Here is a 27,014-nt window from a genome sequence, read left to right on the forward strand (position 1 = left end):
AAAAAATTTTTTTTTTGTAAAATGCATTCATTTCGAGAAATGAGCCCCTAAAAGGGTAATAATTAGTTAAGTTAATGTGTAGGCTATGCGTTTTTATAGTTCACTATTTGTCTCTTTGTTGTAGCCAATAGCCATTTATCCCCCTGCTTTTGCAATGTATTTCTCCTCATTTGATGAAGTTATCAATCTCAACATTGTACCACTCTATTTTCCCACTTTGTGAATTGTGCTCTTAGCTCCACCTCTATGGGAGTTTGTCACGAGTGGAAGAACTGAACCTCCTCCTTCTAATACCCCTTCAATTAAGCTTGAGGGAGGACGCAGAAAGGAGAGAAGGGGACAGATAGACGGAGGCGCGGATAGAGCGCTTGGAAAAATAAGGATCAAGCTGATACACTTCTTCACTGAGGCATGAGATTTGCGTGAGGCAGCATCTTCAGGAGGATTCCGTTCAAGTGCCCCCTTTTGTTCTGAAAGAAGTTTAATAAAGAAGTGGATTGTGACATAACGATTACAATGGGCTCCAAAAGGCATCGTTCAAAGATTTCAGCGTCTTCACACAACCCAAAATGCTCTCCAATGGGACTTTCACTCTTGCTTCTTCTACCTTTGTCTGTTGCCTTCAACTTGGATGTGGAGAACCCAGCGGTGTATAACGGACCCAACGGTAGTTACTTCGGGTACTCGGTGGACTTTTATATGACTGGGTCAAGGTAGGTTTCCTTCTTTGATTCCATATGTTGAATTTGAAGAGGCTTGGCGTGCATTCAGAGAGAATTACAACTAGACCAAGTTCACTGATCAGTGCCCACCATAGAGCTGTTTAATTTACGAAATGTACTATTTAAATGGTATTTAATAACTTTAATTGCCAAACATCACTGTTGATAGGCGTTTTGTCCTCCCTGATATTGCTGTACATCCTGATATTACTGTATGTATGTCATTTTTGACTCATATGCACTTTCATCTTAAAGAATTAGAATGGGAATTAGAAATTATAATGTAGTGACACCTTTGTGTCCTCAGAACAGAGAGTAATGTCTTATTTTTCAGTGTGATGAGAAAGAGTCTTTCAACCAATGGTCTCTGAATGTAGCCTACTCCATGTGTCCATAGAGAAGATATAGTATGTCATACATGGACATTTTTAACAGTTTATTGATTTCTAACTTTCTAACCAATGTTTTTTGATATATTTATTATAGTAATGTTAGCTAAGTTGTTTCGATACTCATTTGGTCCCTGGGTTGGCTGAGAGTTTGAGTTGGTGGTTTGGGTGTGTAAAGGTTGAAAACCATTGTCCTAAATTTAACCTAGTTCATTCTTTGATTCAATGTGTTTATCTTTCATCGTGTACTAGTCTTCTAGAGCTCAGTGTTAACACTGACCAGTCCAGGGGGCAATGAAACCAGGGGTATCCCCCAACTGTTGTTTACAAAGCCAACCCAGTCTGTGCACTGCCATTTACATCAAAGCACATCTCCACAGTTGGGGAGCAACAGTCCTAAAAGTGTGGTTTAGTGTTTGTGTAGTGCAAGCCTGAAGTGTTTGTGCATGTTTACATGTGAGCGGATGACAACACATGTACCTGTCAGTGGCATCGCTGGTGGTTTTTCCATTTATAGGACTTCACTAGTGGTTATTATGATGAAGTCACAGTAAGGTACCAGCTCTTCTCAAGAGGAATGCAAAGATCGCCCCCCATAATTATCTCTGATTGCACGTGTTATGGTCACTTAAAGTCTCCTGCATAATCTAGCATGATAATCTCCAACCATTCAAAGATGACCTTTGCTAGATTATGTGAGGGGAAAAGCCAAAAGTTAAATATCTCTGATCTGTATTCATACGCTATGTGTTCGCTTTAAACTTTTTTGATGTAGATGAGTCACACAACTCACTTTTAGAGTTTCAAAGACTAATTTGAAGTGATGCTTCATTACTTAGCTAATATACTGATTAACTGCTGATTCTGGGTGAGATCTTTCATGTTAAAGGAATAGTTATTAAAATTCATGTTGGCAAAAATATGTATGACTTTATTTCTTCAGTATAACACAAAATAAGATATTTCAAAGAATGTTTTAACTGTTTTTGTTTATATGATAAAACCTGAAGGCATCCAAAAATAACATTGGGACCCATTATGCAAAGTGCACACACATTTTTCATAATATCTTTTTTTGTTATTCACAGAGGAAATGAAGCCATCCAGGTATAAAATACCATGAGTAAATTACAGATTTCAATCTTTTTTTAACCATAAACCATCCCTTAAGTGCTTACTGATTAGTAATATTACCCTAGAAGCCAGTATAAGGTGGCTTTATATGTACCCCCCAAATACCGGCAGTCTGCCTTCGGCACAGTTTTGAATGGAGAATTTTGTTGAATGGAGCAGCAGTAATCGTAAATATAATCTTCTAGCTGTGATTGAAAGACCATATGATTACCTTCAACCCATAGATATTATCTTGGCATATGGTGAGGTGATAAATCCAAGGGGAAATCACAGAGTATGAGGCATGCCATTCAATCACACTGCTGATCTGTTGGGTTTCCCTGCCCTTTGGCTGCATTACTCACTGTTCGGAGGTATGATTGCAGTAATAATCAACTCACTCATGCCCTGACTAGAACACGCCACAATCAGCCATCTCCATCTGTGTTTGTCTGCTGGACTGTGTCTGGCCGTGCACAGCTGTAGAGGGGCTTTAGTCAGAGTGGGCTCACGCTGGCTCTGGTTTCTCGGGGGCGTTATTTTCAGGGAGCGCTTTCCTTTCCTCTAACATTGCTCACCTTCTCTAAAGCAGACCCTCCAGCTTTTGTTTTAGTCTGCCATAGGGTGTGTGTCTGGCATAGATGAATTTCAGAAGCAGCAGATGATTTAGAGCATGACGCATGGTTGAATGAGTCAGAGGAGTGTGTGTGTGCACCTACACGCGTGTGGGTCTCTGATGATGTAATTCGGCATGGTATTTAAACTCCTCACCCTCTATTCCAGTCTAATACTCTAGACTGTACCCCCCCCCCCACACACACACACACACTCTCCTATATGCAGTATATTGGCCTCATTCTTATGAACTGTGAAGTCATGGCAAGAGGCAGCTCTCTCAGCAATGACTTCATCTGAACTTTTCACTCCCGAGATGTCGTTGTGGAGGAGGATGGATGGGCCTCAAAGAGGCTGAGTGAAGGGGTGAAAGAATGCACAATATCAAGAGTTTTCTTCCCAGGCGTTTGATAGAATGTGTATTTCTAAGTTTTCCGGTGCTGTGTGTGATAGATGGTTGACTAGTCGGCCATCCTGCCCAAGAGCTGTCTATGGGGTATTGAAAATGACTAACAGATCATGACTAACTGAAGGTTTTTTTTAGCTTACATTTTTACCATATACATTTTTATTTAATCAAAAATAATCTTTTGTTACAAATTCACTAATTCAAGACAATTAGTCTACAAAACTTCAGATCGTCTATGGAGTAAGAATTATTTCATTGCGTTCTATTTTAGGTATTTGGTTTGTTTATATATTTGTTGAATTTACAACAGTTAGCCAGCCTATTGAATGGCTATGCATTTATTGATTTAATTATTTGTTTTAAATGTTAGGTTATGTAAACATGTAGACGATCATCTTTGACCCATGATTCCATTACTTTTGTCTTCCAGTTGTGAACATAAGAACATGTCCTTTATGGAAAACCTCATTAGAAACAGGTCCTGGCTGCGTTTCCCAAAAGCATTGTAAGCTTAAACAGATTGGTGCCAAATGCATGGTTTCTACAATCTATTTAGACTAACAGTGTTTTTGGGAAACACAGTCCTGAAGTGCATCCATATTATTATGGGTTTCAAAAAGTAGTGGTTTGATTAATGTGTATTTCTGTAAAATCATTGTCAAATTGGGGCAAAAAAGCTTGTCTACAGCTTTGTCTAAAAAAAGAATCTGGTGCTAGGAATAAACACTCTGTCTTGCATGTCCTCTCTCATTCTCTTGCTCTCTATATCTTCCTTTCTGACAAAACATTCACTCCTCACCTCGTCCACAGACTCCCTGATAGTCTGGCCTCAAAGGGGCATGAATAGGTCTGAGGAGAATAGCACTCCTTGGCACGCACTAATAGAATTAGCTAGTGTGCAGACCACCACAGAGAACTGCCCGAGGACAGGGTTCACGATCTTGTTGTCAGGGGGCTCTACAGCTATATACATGGAAGAGAAATTTATGGTTCTTGAAAGTTGAGAGAAGAACAGCACAGGTCCTATGTTGGGGCCTCCTCCGGATGGTCTGGTATATAAACCTAATTTGTCCTGAAGAATTGTGACTCTATGTTGAAAGTCCCACTTGTTCACTAGATTTGAGCTGAATTGAAATGTCTTCTAGTTGATTATTGCAACAAGTGTCTCCTTGTATATGTAACTTCTCATCAGATATCCATCAGTTTCTATGTCAGTGAAGTTAAAACTCTTCTACCACCACAAATGGTGATGTGCACCACATTCCTTAGTCTCTGTATTCTTTACCTTTGGATAAGAAGATGATCCTCTGTACTGTGAAAGGGCAAAGATCAGGGTCTGGATGTAGGGTTGAATGTCAGAAAACCAAATAGCTTTATTTGAAATGTTTATATTGCAGAAACAATAGAAACCGAATACCACCATCTCTGTTCCTGCTGGGATTTGTGTGGCTCCGGATGAGTGTTGTTTTCAGAGAATAATGTGTTACTATGCATAAATTCCTTTTGTGTTTATGATGTTCAAAAATATGTTTTTGGTGTTTGATGATTGTTGGCGAGCGTTTGAAGCTTGTGGTTGAATCCAAGGAGCTGGACTGTCTGCATTAGCAGCCAAAGGCAACAAATTTACAGCCACAATGGCAGGAATATTACTGTAAAAACTTTCTCACCTGCCTCAGTGTATTTTATTACCCGAAGATTCACAAAGTTGAGGTTTACCAAGTTGAGTTGGCTATTAAAACCACAGGGTTTTCTCTGATAGTGAGAAAAAAAAGAAAGTAAGTTCTTAAGATAAATTATAAAAAAACAAATATATTAAGAAGAATATCCCTAAGTGAAATTTTTGAAAAAAAATCAAAAGTCCTGATTGTACACCATCTTATTTGTGAGGTTGCCTTGTCTAATACAACAAATTTGAAACTTTACACTGGTAAGTTTTAACAATACATTTATCCATCTATTAACCTTTAAATAGCAATCAAAATGAAATTTTGTAGTAGTCATGTGTTTTTATATGTAGCTAGTCTTATGTTGACATTCTTAATATTTAAAAACAACCCAATGAATTCATGAGGATTTAAGACAAGTTGAAGGTTATCCAATCCTAAAGTTATTTACGATTATGTTAAGAACATTTCATTCAAGAATTTTAATTCTTAAGTTTGTTCTTAGGACTAAATTTCAGAAGGAGAAAGAAAATAACATTCTTAAAGGATTAGTTCACTTTCAAATGAAAATTAGCCCATGATTTACTCACCCTCATGTCATCCTAGGTGTATATGACTTTCTTCTTTAAGACGAATACAATCGGAGTTATATTAAAAATGCCCTGGATCTTCCAAGTTTTACAATGCCAGTGGATTAAAATACGAACTGATTAAAGCTTGTGCATCCATCCATCAAAAACAAACTCCAAATGGCTCCAGTAGGTTAATAAACACCTTCTGAAGCAAAACTATGAGTTTGTGTAAGAAAAATGTTAATATTTAAAACGTTATAATGTAAAATAACTAGCTTCTGGCTAGTTTGGAGTTTGTTTACAATGGATGGATGCACGTTTTTGAGCTTCAATCTGTTGGTTGCAATCCACTGCCATTATAAAACTTGGAAGAGCCAGGATATTTTTTAATATAACTCAGTCGTCTAAAAGAAGAAAGTCATATACACATAGGATGGCTTGAGGGGGAGTAAATCATGGGCTAATTTTAATTTTTAAAGTGAACTATTTCACTGCTATTTTAGGGAATACACTTTCTTTTTTTGCTTAAAAAATAAGAAAGAAATTGAAGTTAAGAAGAATCTTGTGCTTAAGAATGTTTCATTAATCTGTCCCTGGGTCTTGTGTATATAGAGAACGGCATATTTGATTTGCAAGATGGTTTGGCCGTGATATAGAGTACAGTAGGTCATCTTCAGCTGTGGTCATCATTCTCACAAAGTTTACCCTCTCTAAGAAGGTCATTGATAGATCAATGTTTACCTCAGACCTTGAGCTCAGTTTGGCTTTGCTAAATACAGAGGACCCACTTTAGCTAAACCAGGGTTTCGTCTGCTGTTTATCATTTCTACTCTTCCTCCTTGGATTAGGCTGTCTGTTGTCCATAGTCTTGCATCCAGCTGGAGATGGGTGTGTGTACGTTGGCTGCCAAGCTATTCTTCAACCAGGTTCTCCCTACGACGACTAGTGTTTTCCATGGAGTCGGTACAATAGAGGCCTTTGTGCATTGGTTGAAAGGTTTGCTGTTTTCAGTAGCAAAACTTTTCCATGTGACTTAAATCTCTATTTATTTATTCATGTTTTGGGCTCGTTTTCTTCATGATAAAGCCTTGTTTAGCTCTTTTGGCTTCATGACATTTGGCTCTGATGGTGGTGTCAATCAGATTGGCCTGTTGTAAAAATTATAGTCCTCTATTTTGCATGTTATAGGGTGCAACCTTAGCTGATTGGGACTGTGGGTTAGGTTGTCTTTACCATTCACAAGTTGTCTGCTTTTTATGACCTCGTGGGACCTGGCAAGCTTGTATAATAGGCTCTTGTGTGCAATGGTGTACATGTGCCCTGGTGGAAAAACAGGCATGTGTTCGATCACGGTAGAACAAATGCCCCAGTCAACTTTGCAGACATTTAGGCATTGGGCTCCACAATTGCCTGGGGTTGCCACCTGGAGTACTGCAGATCTCCATTGTTCCTGATGTACATTTTGGGTAGATCATTATCATCTTGATCTGTTCTGTTCTGGTTTACCAGGCCCCTGCTGGGCTGGCAACAACAATGAATGTCCAATCATCTGGCATTTAGATGGCCTGTTTATTGCCTGCAGGATTACAAACAAAGGACGTGAGGCATAGCATGCAAAGGTGAGCGATTGATGCTAATTGTTTGGACCTGATGATGGCCCCTTTTACTCTTTTCAAGTGTGAAGATGGGACTCCATGCTGAGTAAGCTCCCTCGGAGGTGTCGACGGCCAACTCGCTATGGGATGTTTTTTGGTCTTCGCGAATGTGTGAATTATAGGTCGTTGGGGGCTGGGGTTACAATTTGGTATCAAGAGATTTAAGAGGTAAAACCACACTCTGTGTTTATGTAAATGTCATGGGGTGCTTTAAATGTTGTCGTGTCACATATAAAATGTGGCGTGCCGTTGAATGACAAGGCTTGTGCTTTCTTAGATGCATTTTACAGACTGTTTTCTCCTAAAAGAGGTGTAGTTTGTTCTTTAAAGTGAGAACTTTTGTCCATTGTTAATGTGGGGACATCATATCCCTGCTTAAAATCAGCTGAATTCCTGCATCGGAAGTCGCATACTTCCCTATGAAATAGTAGGTGAAAAACATTGTTAAAAAATAGTAATATTTCTGAATTTACAGGATTCATAAACAGTAGACGAAAAGTATCTGGATGACCTAAAACTGGGTATCCGATGGATACTTTACAATCCTATTAGGGGATTTGTGAATGGTAGTGAAGTGACTCAACTGATGATGTAGGTCACATGACTATGATAACATGGTGAATGTAGTACGTCCAGATAACTTTATGGTTTCATAGCTAGTACATTAATGAGCATAGCTGGTAGGGCGATTTTTCAGATTTTTTTTTTCTATTAATTTAAATGTAATGTTTTGCCATAATTGTATTATTTTTGAATCGAGAAATCACAGTTTTTAATAAAAAATATTAGCAAACGTTACAATTAGACATGTTGATAATTCAGCAATGTTAACAGTTTAGACAAAACAATTATTAGACGTGAGTTAAACTTATTTAAACTTGATCACCACGTTTTTAGAATGCCGTCTCATGGGTGAGACAGTGCAAAAGACGTGAGACATGAGTGCAACAGCCAAACACGTCCGCCAAACATAAAAACAATAGGAAAAATAGCACAATGGAAAACCTGTAAAGAACTAGGCCTACTACTGTATGTCTGATATTTCATGTTTGCATGATTGGCTGAAAGGTGCTGTTATTTTCTGTTTTTACAAAGCATTTGCTTTTAATAATAGCCTCTTACTGGTGATATTTATTGCTAATACTTTTTGGCTAAGAAATATAGGTATGTATAGGATATGTTTAAGATAAGTTTGTATAATGTTTGCCTTCCTATTTCATGCATATTTTCTGCAAAGATATTTAAGAAAAGTTTTTTTTTTTACATTTACACCATGTCGATCACTTCAGGTGTGGTGCAATATAATTTTTTGAAAGATAATGTTACTTGAATCGAATTGTAGTTATGTTTTTAAGTTGACTAGTTAAACATTTTAAAAAATCGAAATCGTCAATCATTCTGAAAAATAAAAAATAAAATTCCAGATTTTGATTGATATCGCCCAGGCCTATTAGCAGGTAATGCAGATCTGGCTCTTTGCGAATCAAGCCAAGAGCTCTATATCTGGCTGATTTTTCAGCACCTGGTATATTATGTTAATTTGAACCATATCCTTTGAGAGGAAATGTTTTTGTGGTGACATTTAAAATATGCCTGTGTAAAACGGGGTGGGGTGTTTATCAGATCAACAGTCGAGGGCATGTGTGCAGATTTAACGGTTATTCCAGACCAGCACAACACTTCAGCAAACTTTGCATGAGTCCATTTTTTTACAAGGCCGTGAGGTTTTACTGTTGGAGCTGTAGATGGTTGTCGCATTTTGAATGCATTTTGCAAATTTTCCAACAGTTTGACTATGAATTAATCGGTTAATTGTTTTCATTGCAACAGTCTGAGTGTGTTTCGTTTTCTTGCGTTATATCATGTGAGCCGGTTTCATTTTTGTATTCATATAAGATTTAGTGACCGCTTTCTGTTGTCTTCCTCCATTACTATGCAGTTCTCCTCAGGGCTCTTGGCGCGCCAGCTGTGTGAGTGAGCTGTCGTCCCTCAGTGCCAGCTGACCCAGCGGTCACTGCTTTGCTCATCATCTTTGGGCCGCAGCTCCCAGACAGCAGAATAGAGCACGTGCAGATCAGGTCTACCGAGCACTTTTATCCGTCTCATTATTAGCTGCTTCCATCGCAACCGCTTAGCTGCTTAACGATCCAGAGACAGGCTGGCATCCCAGTTAAAGCTCGCTGGCGTCGCACAAAGAGCAAAAGACCCAAAAACGAACCGTCCGGGCCTTGAATTTCACTTTGGCTTTTCTTTGATTTTGAGAATGTTAGTTCATTGAGATCATTGAGATGCAAGAGTTGCAACAGTGTATGCTTTGTTTTGGATCCATTCCACATCTTCTGGGAGGACGTGGCATGCTATCACTGTAACCGTTTTTGCTAATAACAACATGCCTCTGAATAGCCGGATAATTGTTCGACTTTGTTTGCATAGATTTTCAGAAATGTTTCTAAGGCCACAAACTGCAATCAGTTAATATACATCTGTTTGGCATGGGAAAAGTGGGATAATCACAAATAAAGTTACTTACAGAAGTGACTGATGGTAATGAATTGTTCTTGGCGCACATATTGAGTTGCAGTTAGCTTGATTTATTTTGTTGTTGTTTTCTGAAGTTTGGGGTCGAAACTATTTTTTTGTGTTTTCGAGCAAACCCTCTTAAGCTCACCAAGGCTGCATTTATGTGAATAAAATCCAGCAAAAAGAGTAATATTATTACATTTAAAGTATTTTAATATATTTAATAATGTATACATTTTTATTTATGTCTGTGATGACAAAGCTGAATTTTCAGCATCATCACTCCAGTCTTCACGCATGATCCTTCAGAAATCAGTCTAATATGCTGATTTCTTGCTCAAGACACATTTCTTATTATTGTCAATGTTGAAAATATAAATATTTTTGTGGAAACTGTTTTTTTTGGATGTTTTGATGAAAAGAAAGTTCAAAAGAACAGTATTTATTTTAAATGCATGTTTTATTATATGTATATAAAAGGCTAAATAAAATAATTAATCTCAAAGTATTCAAAAATCTTACTGACCCCAAACTTTTTGGAACTGTAGTGTACATGTAACTTCTAATGTTATATATAAAGTTTCCCAGAAAATTCCTGGTTTCTGGATTTTTTGTGTGCTTTTAACACAAGCAGATTTCTGTGCCATTCACAATGGCAGACTTGTGTGTTTTGTCTGATTGTGATTTTCTTCCACCTTCATTAGCAACCAGTGTGGTTTCTTGGCAAGCTCAAGCTTTTATAACAGCGTTCAAGTGACATAAGCTAAACAGCTGGATGATAATGAAGTGTGAAATGGGTGGGAGAATGTTTTAGGCAGAAGAAGTTGGAAATTAAGGCATTTGCCATCTAATGGCCTCTAACCATTCGTGCCATTAGTTTTGCGCTATCAGCGTCTTTCACCCAGTATTTTCTCGCCACAACTTAAGGTGATGACATATGTGGCACTGGCACACCAATTTATTTTTATAGCTTTAATTCTGGTCTGATTACCAAACCTCAGAAGTGATGGGTTAAATGTTAAGACATACTTTGCTTCAGTGGTGAGCATCTAGCAAGCTTAGCATTTTAGTGGTAACACATTCAAGCCTGATTTTCAGACTAACTCAATTAGCTTAATTAGAGCCACACTGAGAATGGAGTTTGCGTCTTGGTTAGAGTCAGTGGTTGTCTGTTTTAGAGATGCCACAAAGGGTGTTAATGTTGTTTTTACTCTTAAAAATCAATGTAAAATCAAACTAACTCTGTTTACTTTATGCATGTTCCTTGCATCATTGAGTGAATTATTCTTTGGTGTTTCGCTTCTGAAATGCCTTTCAAAAAATCTATTTTGAAGAATGTTTCAAAGTGTTTTTTGTCTATATGAAAGTGAAATGGGCCCAAAACAAAATCGTGCCCTGTTTTTTTCCACTGATGGGCAGAAACAAAACGGAGACCAATTTCGAAATATAGTCAGAAAGAAAGCCACACAGGTTTGCAATGTCATGAGTGTGAGTAAATAGTGACAGAATTGTCCGTTTTGGCTGAAATATCTCTTTAAGACAACAGCCTCCAAAGACAATAACCTGACCTATAATTCTGATCACCAACTACTTACAGATGCTAATAGCAGTTAAAGCCAAATTTGTTCTTCGTATAACTGCATTGAAACAACATTCTGTTGTTCTCTTACAAGGCCAGATTGTTTTAATTAAAGTGAGCTTCACTTTGGCAATCCCTCTGCTGGAAGGCCTCCTGAAGTCTCTCTCATTTTATGTGGAGCCGTTACAAAAAGCTAGCATCTAAGCCAAGAGCAATCTGGCTCTTATCATTATGCTAATGTTAACCCAACGTTTAAGTATTCAGTGCATGGAGAAAAGAAGGAAATTTAGGAGAGATGAGATCTCCCCACAAGATAAACCCCCATTACATGCTAATTGTTTCTTATTTACAGTTCTTTCAGATCATTATCACAATGGTACGGTTTAGGCTACATTAGCTTGAGTGTTAGGCGGAAGACACAGTTATTTCCACTTGTTGATGAAAGCAATGTTGTGTTTCTAAAATTCCTTTTGAATGTGTTTGATGGTGAGTTTTGTATATTATAATTTTACATCAATTAAAGTGGCACATTTAGGTCTTAATGTACCGAACATAATGTGTGCCATGTAATTAGGTTTTTGTTATGCAAATGACAGCGGTTACTTGTTTTATCATGCTTAACAACCTTGTTTCTAGTTTTCTTTTTAAAGAATGAATATGTAAAACATAATTTTTGTACTTGTTTTGCATAGCTTGGAAACTACCAATAGCATTCAAGATAAAACTCAACTATAGTGAAACTGAATTTGAGTAACTTATCATAACAAAAGTGGAACGTTTGTAGCTTTACTGTAACTGTACACTTGTGAGCAGTCAGCCAAAGCGGTAGTGTAAGTGTACAGCATTCCAGGAACTCGAGGAAAAGAGTGAAAGTGCTTGGGAAAGTTAGTGAATATGCAGCTGTTAGACACACTTCACATGCATCATAGCAACATAACATTTCATCAGACTGGTGCACTTGAGTTCATTCATAGTGTGCTTGGGTTCAAATATGGTGGTGTATCAAGCCTGTTCTGTTCACATTTTAGTTTTAGACATCCCTAAGGTATTATCGATGAGATCTAGAGTAGGAATATTGCAAGATGTACCATTTAATTCTAAATTCCCTGGAGAAAGCCATGCATCGTGGGAATCTGGGATTGACATTACACCTCAGCTAGTGCTCTGTAACACCTCTGGGACACTCCCTCTGTCCATACACACATATGGCGGAAAAACTGGATACTCTCTCCAAGCCGGAAAAGGTCTTTGTTTTGGTTTCCCTTTTTAAAAAAACAAAATGAGCGTCTGCTTTTTTGTGTGTGTGTTTGTGCTCCACTTGTAGTGGCCTTGAAATCTGGTGTGACCCTAACAAACATTTCCATGTTTAATGTCCTGCCTATTTATCCGTCAGTCAATTGTTCAGGCCTTTTCCTTTTTGTCTGGTATTCCTCAGAATTTGGAAACTGTCCATGACTCCAAAGGCATAGCAAAAACAGCAAAAAATAAAGTCAATTTCCCAAAATTTGTAATTTTTTAATATTAAGAGTTTAAGAGCTACAAAATGTGATATATTTCCAAAGTGGGCCATGAAACTATAGACTTTGATGATGATGTACTTAACTTTGTTCAACTCTTTGAGTCCAGTCTTTGTAAATAACAGCTGAGAAAAACCAGCCCTCTCATTTAGGATGCGGTCAACTGTCTGTCTCCTGTTTGCTCTGCTGTTTTTGACCTAAATGGTCATCTGGTCCTACCTATATGACTCTATCTCGACAGTCCATCTAAAGTGGGCTTGAGTCTCCGGCTGACCGGAGGGTTTTCTGAATACAGCCTTTGTAAGGAAGTCCTCTGTTCCGCGTCACTGAGACCAGCCCAGGGGGCAGGAAAGGGTGTTCTCTTCCTGTACCTTAACCCCCCCTGGAGATGCCCTCAGTGCCCTCTCACAAACACCTCCACCACACCCCCATCCCCCATCTCTCAATGGACCGGCCTTAATGACAGGAAAGATGATAGTAAGTTTACAGACAATGAGGTCATGGCGGCACTGCACCAATCCATGCCGGCTCTTGGAAAATTAGACGCAGATTAGAAGAGCAGGGACTGTGGGAGTGGCTGTCTAACTGTTGGGTACTTTTCAGAGAGCTTGTTTCAAATGTCAAATCTCAAGATGCCATGTGTTATTACCGTTCTAAATGATCATTCTTACAGTTTTCAACCAGTAGATATAAGAATGGGTGGGAAAAATCCCATAGACTTACACTACCGTTCAAAAGACTGCTCGCCAAGACTGCATTTATTTGATCAAAAATACAGCAAAAACAGATATTGTTGACATTGTTATTTATTCCTGTGACGGCAAAGCTGAATTTTAAGCATCATTACTCCAGTCTTCAGGGTCACACGATCCTTCAGAAATCATTCTAATTATGATGATTTGCTGCTCAAGATGTTTGATGAATCTAATGCATCCTTGCTGAATAAAGGATTCAATAAAAAAAAAAATGTTATTGACCCCAAACTTTTTAATGGTAGTGTGCATAAAAGGAGGGAATTTAGCCATATTTAGAGACCAGAATATCATACAGACATACAACCACCTTGCAACCACATGGCAACCTGCTAAAGACCAATCAGAACACCTTAGAAGCCACATATCAATGTCCTGGCACTCACATTTTCTTCAGAGAATGTAAAAATGCAGTTTTAAACCGTTCATCCGCCTCCTTTCTCTCGTCCTGTCCAACTACAATTGTTTATTCTCTCTGGTTAGAAGTTTGTTTAGTTTGTGAAGTTTTAACATATGCATTAATTAGAGAACATGCTTTTAGATGTGTGGCTGTGTTTGTCTGTATGTGTTCAAATATTTATAATAACCCAGGGGGGAAAACAGCTGTAGGAGCAGAGCTAACTCGACTTTTGCAGGCTTGGCTCTTGTTTTCTCATTGACTTATTACCCAGTGGGACTGGTGTGTGTGGTTGTGTGTTGGTGGTCACATGTCGCCAAACAAGTTATTAACCAATGCACATGGCCACGCTGTTACATAATGTCTCTCTGTATGGTAGGAGACACTCGAAGATCCTCAAAGATTATATTTTATTTTTAAAGGGATAGTTCACCCAAAAATGAAAGTTCTGCCATTTGCCAAACCTGTATGAATTTCTTTCTTCTGCTGAATACAAAAGAAGATATTTTTGAAGAATGTCAGTAACCAAACAGTTGATGTGCCCCATTGACTTCCATAGTATTTCTTCCCATACCCATCAACTGTTTGGTTACCGACATTCTTCAGAAGATCTTCTTTTGTGTCCAGAAGAACTCAGAAATTCATACAGGTTTGGAAGAACTTTAGGGTCAGTAAATGATGACCGAATTTTCATTTTTGGAATTTTGAAACTATCCCTTTAATAAAACCTGAAAATTAGAGGCAAACTAAGCTAAGAAAACTTTTCCAATAACAAGCCAATTTTCATAGCGATGTATCATATGTTTTCAATGACTTGTTGAATTCTGTTTGGTTCAGTTTAGATCTTCAATTTTGACAGTAGCTTAAACAAGCTACTGTTATAAAAGTGCTTCTCAACACTGATGTTTTCATCTTTCTTCTTTAACATAGAAGGATTGTTTCTTTACAACTCTGATGTTTGAATCCAAACCTTTTGACAAATTGTCCCATATACTTTTTGTGAATTGGAACACTGTTGTGCTTCCTGCTCTCTTATTAATATTCATCATAGTCTTATTAGTATGCTAACATCTTCCTTCATCTTTTTTTCCTCCTTGAACAGTGTGAGTATTATAGTTGGAGCACCCAAAGCCAACACCAGTCAGCCCGACATCAGAGAAGGAGGATCAGTCTTCTACTGTCCATGGAGCCTCAGCCAATCACAATGCAGCAGCATAGAGTTCGATAGACAGGGTAAGTCTCACTAACCAGTTGCTGTGCTCCATTTAAACAATGAAACCTTTTAAACACCAATATTACACATGTGATGTGGGTGTTCACTAAAATATGTATTGAGACTACATTAGATGCACCAAATTGAGTTTTATAATGAAATTTGTTGAAGGTGCATCACTCGAATACACACTATGGTTTTGTTCCTCAAATCAAGTTTTTCAAGCTTGCGCAGCTAAATTAGCGCACAATGTACACTGCTAATTGTTTACCGGAACTTAAAGTGGATCCAGTATTTTGACTTAAGTTTCTACATCCTCCCTCAAAACAATCCCAGTGTTGATTGATATCTGCTCCTTCCATTATGTGGCTTCCTCCAAAGCTTTTTGGGTGGACAGCTCTCTGCCTTTCTTTGTGTAGACTTTGCTCTGAGAGGGTGACGGAAGATGGGATTTAGAGGAAGAGAAGGCAGACAAGTGCTCGAGCAGACTTCCTGATGTATATGCAGGCTCAGATCTTTCTTAAAGTATTTGATTTTCTCAACAAGGAAGGCAGAACATGATAGCTAGAAACTGCTAAATTGGCGTATAGAGATGGTTTTATGAAATTTGTTTCTGGAAGTCATATATTTACATCTAGAGCAAAAATATATCTGGAATGGTGTTACGTGACTGAAAAAATCTGATGTTATTGGTCCATGAAAAAAAAACCTACAGGAAGAAAAAAATGTCACAGGAAGTATTTCAAATTGTAAATATTTGATCTTGATATGAACTGTCTGTTTTGTGGCTGTCTTGTTTAGTGCCTGCATGTTGACATTGCTCGCATTGTTGGTCGTTGATCTACTCACCATGCCGGAATAATTTCTGTTGTGGCGGTGACGTAAAACATAAAAAATGCATTTTATTAGGACTCAGATTTCTGTGTGCTACAGCAGAGACCACAGCAAACACTCTATCAATTGTGAATTGTCTCTTGCTTGAATCAGACACAGTCTTAAGAACTGATCCAAGCTGCGGAGTATGTAGAACACATGTCAAGGGACAATGAAGTGTTCACAATGTCAGTGAGAGAATCTTGGCTTTCCTCCTGCAGAATCAGTCTCCTCTGAACATCCAAGCTGTGATTTACTGCATATTACTCAAACACAGGGAGAAAACTTCCAGCAAAAACTTTTTACAGATTCATTTTTATAATTATTTATCTCTGCATATGCCAGCGACGTCATCATATAGCAGATTTTCCTATGTAGGGCTGCAAGCACGCTGTGCGTTTAGTCATGTAAAACGTCATGCTCTTCTTTTTATTACGTTTGACTTTAATTAAAACATAATTTTGTTTTGGTTGAACTCAATAGCCTAGCAGAAGAGCATGATTGAGTTACGCTAATACCCTGTGACGTGTGATGCATGGTTTAGCCTTGGAGGTTAATGCTTATCCAATGATCATTCAATTAGATGTCAATACATCCTGACAGATCCAAAATGGTTGATATTTTGACAAGTGGTTTTTATGCAATTTTCATTAGTCTCAGCATTCGGGCAATAACCTGAAATAACCACCTTATAATTTATTTTATTTTATATTGTTGTTTTGTTTGGACGCAAATGTATAATTACTTAAGAGGTTGTGTTAGATCTTTCTAGTCAGAACATTTCTAGTAATTTCCCCTTTATTTTCCTTTTTTTTTTTTTTTTTTAACAGTTGAAAGCATATGTCATTGTTTAAGAGCTCATGTTAGGTCATTCATATGTTATTATTAAAAATCTATTTTGCTATGGAGAAAATAAATGACCGTTGTACTCTATTAACAGTTGACCCATTTAGTTTACGGCCATTAAGTCACTGCAAATACTGTAGGCTATATATCAACTAAAGATCTCACCACTTAAATCTGGGCTTGACCCTGCGGCCACTGATGCGTCATTGTGAACCTCTTGTGTGCCACTTAGAAAAGCCATAGTACTGTACTTCCTCCTGCCTAACATCCCTCAGTCAGAGAGAGTATTAGCTGACCGTGTCTTCAGATCTGACCTCTTTCCTCTTCCTCCCTGATAAGAAAATGATGAGAAAACGACAAAAGAGAGCGGGTGGGAATCAGAGGAGAGAGAGCGTTGACTCTTGTCTATTCTCATTTCCCTGTCTCTCGGCGTCTCCCTAGAGACGCTTGATGTGATGACTGAATTTAGCCATGTGGCTCGTGCCTTCCGCTACCCCTTCCTGACCCTCCCTTTCTCTTACACAGATCTAGATACTCCACTAATGGGGTGGTTCTCTCATCGCTGAAAGAGAGAGGTGCGTGTGTGTGACCCCTTCACCTCCACTATCCCACGAGAGAGTCGGCCGGGTCATCTTGGCCTGACTCCAGGATCTGAGAGCACTCATAGGATTAGCAATCGGGGGAATTTTGATTAAAATGGCTGTATATCACAGCAGAGGTGTCTCTTAAGGTGCCTTAATTGTTGGAATACTTCCTCTTAAATCCTCTAGGTTACATCAGAATTTGTCTCATGTTACCAGACTAAAGTCTCATCTAAATTGCAGATTATTCTGGACAAGAACCACCCACTCAGACATGTAAAGTAGTTTCACTTTTTATGTGACATTTAAGATGAAATTCGATTTAACCTTGAGCAAAACAAAATGTCTGGTTTAATTTCCGCAATTAAAATGCTTGAATATCTGTCAAAGATTCAGTTCAATGAATCATTAACCAAGTCCAGTTTCTAATTCTTTCACAGAAGCATCCATTGCTGCACGAGAACGTCATTTTAGTTTTCTTTTAGTTTTTATGTTTAGTCTTAGTTTTTATGTTTTCTAGTTTTACTTTTTATTTTATATTAAATATTAAAGTGTTACATTTCTCAGCACAGTCTCGTGTTGATGTTTTTTAGTGGCATTATTATGTTTCATGCAGGTGGATTGTTTTGAGTTTTATAATATAACATAAAAAAAACTAAAAGATTAACTGAAATTAACATGTTACATTTTTTTTTTACAGTTTAGGAGTCAACTTATTTGAGTGTATTTTGTTTTGCTTTTTTATTTCATTATTTTTTGTATTTATTTATTATTATTATTTTGTTCAAAGTTGATATCATTGTTGAAGAGCTCATGTTAGGTCTAGAAATCATATGTTACTAAAAATCAGTTTTTTTCTATAGAGAAAATGAATGACAGTCCTACTGTTGCACTCTTTTTACAATTGCTATTTAGCCACATAAATATTAAAACTAAATGTAGTCTAGATTTCGTTTACAATAATAAAACTGCTCGAGTTGAGTGAAGCCATTCAGTCAGATTAGAGCTTGCCATTTTTGTGTGTAAAACATGTGAAAAATGCCTAGAATCAATCTCCAACTGCTGTAACTCTACGGTATCTTGCATCCAAGTATTAAATAATCATGGTTGCCGTTCTGACACAAATATCACTCAGTTTTGGGTCGTTCTCCCCTAACTGTAACCAAACAACACTATTTCCCCCACCTTCCCCGCTGAGCTTTATCTTCCCACCTCACCCATGATGTGGAAAGTGAGATAATTGTTAGTTTTAACGGTCCACTTCCATTGACGTTGACTGATTCTCGTCCCACAAACTGTCCACCCCAACTGCGCACCAGGAGGACACGGCATCTTCCATATACCGTGTCTTGGAGCGCAGTACACACACTTGAGTTTTCAGTTGTAAGGACTCTCACAGGGGCAGGGCTGCTGGTTCTCTTTACTTTGGCAGTGAGAGAGGGAAAGACGGTGGAGGAAAAGAAAGAGAAAACCATCACCCTGGAGGTGACCATAAGGCATATATCCTCTAATGTTATTAGAGGGCTCTAATCCCCTCTGCTTTGCTACTGGGGTACCAAACATCCTTGAGAGAAGGAAACAAAAGATGTCTGGGGAAAAGGAGGCGCGTGTGTGTGTGTATCTGGGTTAAGGGGTGGTTTGGAAAGGAATAGGACAAGTCTACAGAGATGACAAGTAGAGGGAGATAAAGAAACCATACAAGATAGTAAAAGAATGAGTGGGAGTTGGTGGCTTAAACAGAGAAAATAATAAAGTGGAATTCCTAGAAAGGGATGACAGACTTTGAGAAAGGGAAGAGGAAGGTGAGGGGTGCTATGAACAGAGAGAGAGAGAGAGAGAGAGAGTCTGAGAGTGTGTGTGTTTGTATCTGTAGGAGTGTATCTGACAGATAGCTTGAGCTCCTGTTTTGCTTGGATGAGGATTCCTGGCACGGTTTCCTCTCTCAGAATGAGACGAAGTCCTTTTAGACCGTAAAATTGGGTCTTACCAATTGGACGAATCACGCTAAGCAATGTTTGGGTTATATTTCACCCTAGAATTGATAATTATGTTTGCATAAAGATTTTATTAGGCCTTTTTTAGTACCATTGTTTTTTTAATTTTTTTATTATGACATTATTTTAATGGCAATTATGCATATTTTTTTCCTGGATTATTTTTTTTCATTACTGTTATATGAAAAAAAAATTAATGATGATGCCTATTTTGGCTAATTTAATCATAGACTTGGTTTTCTTTGTACAAAATATAATTTCCTGTTCTTCTTTTGATTTGGGGCTGCACTATGATCCAGACATTTCTTGACAGTTTTCACAATATTAACCCACACAACTTGAGCTCCTGTTTTGTTTGGATGAAGGTTCCTGGCACAGTTTCTTCTCTCCGAATGAGACCAGCCCCTCTTCAGAGCCAGCTGAGAATTGTGTTACCGCCAGTTGTACCTTTCACTCATTTCTCCTCTTCCTCAATCTCTCGTTCCCCGTTCCCCTCCATCACACCACAGAACCCTGTTGCATCATGCTTGTAATTATGGTGCAACTGGAGAAATGTCTGTGGCCCAGTTCAGTTTGGCAGTCACGGATGGGAACCGAGTGTTTTGAAGGCGTTTGGATGTTCTGGCCTAGTGACTCCTCTGGCAGTTGAACCTGAGCTCTGATGGTCTTGGTCTAGTGATCTCTTTTTGAATCCCTACCCCTCTCATTGGTCAGAACATGTCACCTTTGTTTTGATTTCAGCCCATATGTGACCATCTGTCTTTTCTCCTTCTTGTGCCTTCTCCATGATATGACCTTTAACCTCAGTGGACACCTGAGCCTGCTTTGTACAGTCTGTTCTCTTTTTTTCACCTTGGACTTTTCATTTTATTATGGGTCTTAGTGCATTCACAACACATTTAACTTCAGTGATGTGACATTTCTAAGTGCAACAGAATTGTGAAATGCGATAGTTAATATTTTTTTCTTGCCCACACGACTGTTTCAGAGGAGGTTTATAAATTGATAAAACATTATTATTACTTATTCTTTCTTTATAATGACAATTAATGATGGATTGTGCACAATAACAACATTCACATTTATTACATTTGTGTTTTTGTAAGTAAACTGAGCAACACAATTAATTGATCATTTATTTTATTTATTTATCCTTTCATTTAATTGTTCATAAGTGGTATCATCATCATATTCATTTATATTATGTATATTAATATTATATATGAATATGCATATTTTTATGTATTTTTTTCTTGCTGTAGGAGATCTAAACGTGACTGTAAATGGAACACTCTATCAAGGAGAGTTCAAATCCCATCAGTGGTTTGGAGCAACAGTACGAGTGCATGAAGATAGTGTGCTGGTAAGATCTTTTTTTCTTATATTTTTGACCGTGTAAAAAAAAATAGTCAGTATAATATTCAGTTTGGACTCATTCAACAACAAAAAAAACTAAATCAGAACATTTGTGATTGAACGCATTACATTGCCTTTAATCACACATGCTCTAGAAGAAATAATGGTTCGTGACTCAAGTCTAAAAATGCTCTTAAATTGTCTGTGTTATAAACCGATCAGATCCAGCTCCTTATAATTCCTTCGTTTTCTTTCTGAATTCGAACTTTGGCTGGTGGATGATGCAGGATTACTGTCTGTAACATCAAAAGCCCAGGTGCTGTTCTTCATGGATTATCCTCAAACAGTGACCTGGATTCATGGTCATGGTTGCTTTACTCCAGAACTACTGTTGACCTCTCTTAGTGTCTTCTCTGCACTCAACTAGCATGTGGGTTTTGTCTTTATAGAGTTGACCTTTAACTTCTAGCATTATCCATTCCATAGGCTTGTGCCCCCCTTTACTCATGGAGAACCGTGGCGGACGTACCTCGTGCTGATACTACTGGCTCATGTTTTCTGGCCGTCGAAAACTTCACCAAGTTTGTGGAATACGCTCCGTGTCGCACAGGTGGGCTTGAAGTCGGCGATGATTTTTTGAGACACTGTCCAATAGAAGTTGTTTTGAAGTGAGAGTGACATAACTTGCTGTCCGTTGCAGAATTTCATGGAAGAAGAGGACAAGGCTACTGTCAAGGTGGATTCAGTGCTGATTTTACTCAGGTGAGACATTGTTAGAACTGAATTGAACGTATCATTTCAAAATGTAATGCATTTTCTTCTTCTGATCTCACCTAGAAACTGTTGCTATGTTACAGGAAGGAAAGGTGGTGCTTGGAGGTCCTGGCAGTTACTTCTGGCAAGGTTTGGCTTTCAAAATGTAAACTAGTTTGAGAATAGTCTTCTAAAAGCTCATCAGTCACATACTAATTTGGATTTATTATTTATATTAAGTATGGTATGACCACTTTAATTGAAAAAATTGGGGTCAGTAAGATTCTTTTTATCAAGGAAATGTGCATTAAATCAAAGGTGACAGTAAAATAAATGTATAAAGGCAGAAGAATGAACTGATTTGATGTAATTTCGAACAAAATCAGGCCAAACTGAGCTTCGTTTGTAGTTAGTTTTGGGAGTTCAAAACAGCTTGCCTAAGTGAACTTTCCGGAAAAGTTCGCTACGGCTGGTAAACACCTTTGTACTGCCATTGGTTCGTGGCGATTACGTAATAGGTACAGGTTATTATACTTTTCTGGTTCATTTCCTCTGTTAAGTCTATCCAGGTCGGACATCCGTAAGTAAAAATTTGAACGCACTCGAGTAATAAATGAACGTGACTTTACTGGCTTGACTTTGCTAGAGAGCCTAATTGCTCAAAAACAATAATTTTCTCTTCTCAAAATGTGAATATTTACATTTATTATTTGCATCGACTGTGACCTTTAGCTCAATGCAAGTGCAATTAAAAGATCAATTTCTCCTTGCAATCTCTAGGCCAATTGATCACTGCAGTTAAACAAGAAATCGTCAAGGCCTATTACCCGGGATACTTCTTGACATCAGTGGATGGCCAGATTCAGACCAAACAGAAAAAAGAGATCACATTTGATGACAACTACATGGGTACGTCTTTCCATCCCCCTTTTATTAGTTGAGTCGTTTTTATTATTGCCTTATCGCAGGGTGTTTCCTGTTTGTCACCACCCACATTTTCTTCTTTCCACATTCATTTGTTTAACAGGTTACTCATTGGCTGTGGGCGAGTTCAGTGGTGATGATATTGAAGGTGGGTGTCGTAACTCTAAAAAATCTAACCTCTACATCATAGTGCTCAATTAGGTTACCGTTTCACTAGATTATTTTGGTGTCATTTTTAATTTACCCATTTAAAATGGAAGTAGAATGACTGTGAAAGTGTTTTACCACAGATAATGATTTAACGTCATCATCTGCTGTTTGAATAACCATGGACAGAAGCATTAAATCGGAGCACTGTATGTAGAACCTTTCAAAGGAAGTGTTATGATTATACCCTATTATATCCATTTCACTTAAACAAACTTGAAAACAGAGCACTTGGAGCGGCTCTGATCACCAGAATTCTCCGAGTTCCTGAGGAACCAACACATTTCCATGTTTCCACTACTAAATCTTTCTCTTTTTCCTCCTTTTTTTTGGCTTGTCTGCTCTCAGACTTTGTGACTGGAGTTCCCAGGGGAGTCAGACTCCATGGACAGGTGAGAAGAAGCAGTAACGTTATCAACCGTGACATTTTAGCCAGATAACTTTTTTGCTCAAATTGGGGGTTACAGCAACTTTTCAGTGTGATGCATGTGACAAAATCCCTTACACGTCCCATAAAGTAACCCAGAGATTGATATGATGGTACTTAATGGAACAAAAATTATAGTGTGTTGCCTTTTTTAAAATCAGGTTTCCATTCTCAATGGCTCTCTGGATTTGCTGAAGACTTTTACTGGAGAACAGGTAAGTTTGATCCCATTTATTTTATTTCCAGTGTGACAAACATTAAACAAGTGCAACATTCGGATTATAGTAGTATTAAACTTTTGGTACATATCATATTCCACACTATCTAAGGTGAAATATGCATTGATGATTAAACAGACACAATTATCAGAGAGACTTGGTTATGGATTATTGTGGCCAGTAAGAAACCACAAAGTAACCTTGAACATTTTAGCAACCGCATAGGGATGCATAGTAACCATACAGAGCATCTTATACAAGTTTTGTATGGGCATGCACCACTGTTGCACCACCATTCAAATCTAGTTTCTAATTTGTTCTATTGGCCTTTGTGGTGCAATACTAATAATATATGACGGCAGCTATTTTTGGACGTGGCATTTAAACAGAAGTTTTGTCATCCTTACTGCTTTGCGAAGCTTCATCCCACCATGATATTCAAACTGTTGCACACTGATGATATAAGCAAAAATAATTTCCTTTAACAAGTCTCTTTAAACTGGGCTAGAGTGCTCTGTGGTGAGCAGTAAAGAACGGATTATGTGAGGCGAGAGCTTACGGGCAATTTTCCTAAACTAGCGCCACAGTTTTGCAAATGGAAATTGTTGGAGGCCTTTAACTGCTCTGATTGCCTCAGCTGAATAAATACAATCAAAAAGCATTTGTGTGTGTGCCCACCTCAGGGGGGCTAGAAAAAGAGCCACATCTGAATCATCAAAGAGCTCTTTTCATGTACTCGCACCGCAAACTGGAGTAAATGTCAATGTATGCCTTTAGGCCAAAAGTAATTGTTCATGTGACATTCATAAGATCCTAGATGCTGTTTGCATGTACAGTGTAAGAATGTGTAGCTTGTATCTGTGATGATTCAGATCAATTACAGGTTTTAGATTTGAATTCACCAGATGTTCCCAAATTTTTCAGATGGGCTCCTACTATGGCTACTCGGTGGCTGTTACTGACATCAACAATGACGGGTAGGTAATCATAACCAGGTTTAGACAAGAATGTGCCACAGGAATGTTATCAGTGTTTAAGTGTGTGGTTCGTATCACCTTCAGAATGACAGACCTGCTAGTTGGCGCTCCCATGTTCATGGTCCGTGACTCTGATGGGAGGTTAGAGGAGTTGGGTCGGGTCTACGTGTACTTGCAGAACGGACCTCTGGATCTCACACCTCAGCTACCTCACCTCACCGGCACACAGACGTTCGGCCGGTTTGGCAGCTCCATTACTCCTCTTGGAGATCTCAACCAAGATGGTTACAACGGTGAGAGATTTGTCCAGATTTTTTGCATTTGTTTATTTTTACCATATCGGTTATCAGCCGATATTGGAGTTTCATCATCAGTGTTGGTTGTTATTAGATCTATATCGGACAATATTTAACTGTGCATGCTTATTTGTCTAACTTTGTAGTCATCTAAAACTCACTTAAGTACAGGAATAATAATTTAATAAATAAAAAAAGAACACTGTGAAATGTAATCTTTAGCAAATCTCAAAATGAATATCATTCATATTGTACGTTATAATTGTTATGATGCCTAAATTCACTTAAAGAATTTAAATATCTGTGACTTATCGGTTAATTTAAAATAATTATGATTTTTTTTTATTGCCTATATAGAATTTTAATATCTATCATTTATCGGTTAATTTTAAATGATTAACTTTAGTTTTTAGTGTTTAAAAAAACAATATTTAGAGAATATAATATGGAATTTTATTTGTAGTTTTATTTATGTAGACAAAATGATATCGAATTTTTATATCTGTCTTTTATCTGTTCATTTAAAATGATTACTTTCAAAAATAAAACAATAAAAACGAATTTATTGAGACAAGACCATAATATGGAATTTTTACATCTGTTATTTATCATTTATCAGCCATAACATGGAAGTAATTATCAAATTTTTGGTATTGGCCAGAAATGTAATTGCAGTGCACCCCTAATTCTGCAATCTGCTCTCAACAGATGTGGCCATCAGCTGTCCGTTTGGTGGGGAAAACAAACAAGGATTGGTGCTCATCTATAACGGACATGCTGGAGGACTCAGGGAAAAGCCCTCTCAGGTGATCGCTGGCCAATGGGCTTCTGCCGCACCGTCAGCTCTACCTGCCAGTTTTGGTTACGCCCTTCGTGGAGGCAAAGACCTGGATAACAATGGCTACCCAGGTGAGAAAGCTTAGTCTGTTGAGCTATCATAGACCACCACTACTTTTGAAATTTAGTCTGATATCATGTTTTTGTTGTTGCAGATCTCATTGTTGGTGCATTTGGTCAGGACACAGCCTTTCTTTACCGGTCAGTCAAATAAATGTCGTTATTTTGAACTCCCTATTCATGAAAGAATCCAAAAAATGTATGTCAGTTTCAACAAAAATTAAGCAGCACAACACTTTTCAACATTGATAATCGTAAGAATGTTTCTGAAGCTCCAAATCAGAAATAATATTTCACAATTTAATTGTTTTTACTGTATTTATGATTAAATAAACAAAGCATCTGTAAGCAGAAGAGAGTACTTTCATAACCTTTCAAAGGGTAGTGTAGCTTTGGAAAGCTATTACATTTTTTTTTATCATAAAACTGTTTAAAATGCTAAATACTGATGTTATGCTATTTCCAGGTCTCGTCCTATTGTGAACACCAGTGCCACCTTGACTGTGTACCCAACTATGATTAATCCTGAGGAGAAAGTTTGCCCCATAAGCCGTGGGAATGAGACCCTGCATGTGTCCTGGTATGTCTGCCATCAGAATTTGTTGTATTCCTGGTTCAATGTGGTAAATAGGATTTGGATAAACTTTAAATTGTCGGGCCTAATAAAGTCTGAGCTTTCAAAAAGCAATAATATGGTACAAGATCATGATCTTTTACATTTAACATCAGTTAAGCAGCATTGAAGTGCACTTTTGTAGGAATTTTACAAATCTAATTTAGTAAATTAAGGTTACTTGATTACATCCACAGTCGGGCTTTCTGTGTCCGGCCGAGCATATGGAAAGGTGTAGTTATGCTATCGGCAGATGCTTTTTTCCAAATGGTTTGGACACGCTATGCTGGTTGAGAATGAGTCAGGAAGGTGGCGAAAAGCATGAAATGGTCCTTTCCCACCTCCATTACGTGCGTTTTTGAAATATGCATCCTATCTGTGGAGGGAAAGGAAACTCCACGGGGCTGGTCTCCATCTGACGTAAAACGTCTGTGTCTCCGCCTGTTCTGTTTTATACAGGGAAAGTTTGTATACGTATGTCTTGATTACAAGTCGTTGCCTAGACACAGAGGCTTTTGGGAGAATTTAGAGAGCGAGAGAGAGAGAGGTCTAGCAGTGGCTTTGAATGAGATATTGTTAAGTGGTGGAACAGCTGGGAAACATCAGGACGCACTGAGCTGCACACACACACACACACACACACACACACACACACACACACACACACACACACACACACACACACACACACACACACACACACACACACAGATGTATGCTGAGGCTTAGAAACACACATGGGAACACACTGCGTTTATTGCACAGGTCAGAAGTAGGCTGGATTGTGATTTTTCTTTTTCTTATTCACTCTTTCACTCTTCCCCTTCTGTATCTTGTTTCTTTTGTGTTCTTTGTTTTGTGTATCCTTTTTATACTTGTATCATTATTATAGCATCCTTTCCTGTTACTTTTTCTCTCTTTGGAAACTTGTCTTT

The 27,014-nt window shown here is 38.0% G+C and overlaps 1 protein-coding gene across 1 annotated transcript in view; it reads left to right on the top strand.

The window, feature by feature from the left end:
- Positions 1-259: 259 nt before the first annotated feature.
- The window catches only part of itga5 (integrin, alpha 5 (fibronectin receptor, alpha polypeptide)), a 56,808-nt gene continuing 30,053 nt past the window's right edge, over positions 260-27,014 (top strand). The window contains exons 1-15 of the mRNA XM_079587897.1: positions 260-713; positions 15,007-15,137; positions 20,674-20,774; positions 21,254-21,377; positions 21,468-21,529; positions 21,625-21,670; positions 22,301-22,429; positions 22,548-22,592; positions 23,000-23,043; positions 23,240-23,293; positions 24,221-24,273; positions 24,358-24,566; positions 25,278-25,478; positions 25,562-25,607; positions 25,933-26,046. Of these exons, the coding sequence (XP_079444023.1) occupies positions 517-713; positions 15,007-15,137; positions 20,674-20,774; positions 21,254-21,377; positions 21,468-21,529; positions 21,625-21,670; positions 22,301-22,429; positions 22,548-22,592; positions 23,000-23,043; positions 23,240-23,293; positions 24,221-24,273; positions 24,358-24,566; positions 25,278-25,478; positions 25,562-25,607; positions 25,933-26,046 (1,556 nt within the window). The 5' untranslated portion in view covers positions 260-516. The remainder of the gene's footprint in view (positions 714-15,006; positions 15,138-20,673; positions 20,775-21,253; positions 21,378-21,467; positions 21,530-21,624; positions 21,671-22,300; positions 22,430-22,547; positions 22,593-22,999; positions 23,044-23,239; positions 23,294-24,220; positions 24,274-24,357; positions 24,567-25,277; positions 25,479-25,561; positions 25,608-25,932; positions 26,047-27,014) is intronic.

This window comes from Phoxinus phoxinus, assembly GCF_949152265.1.
Source record: "Phoxinus phoxinus genome assembly, chromosome: 18".
Lineage (NCBI taxonomy): Eukaryota > Metazoa > Chordata > Actinopteri > Cypriniformes > Leuciscidae > Phoxinus > Phoxinus phoxinus.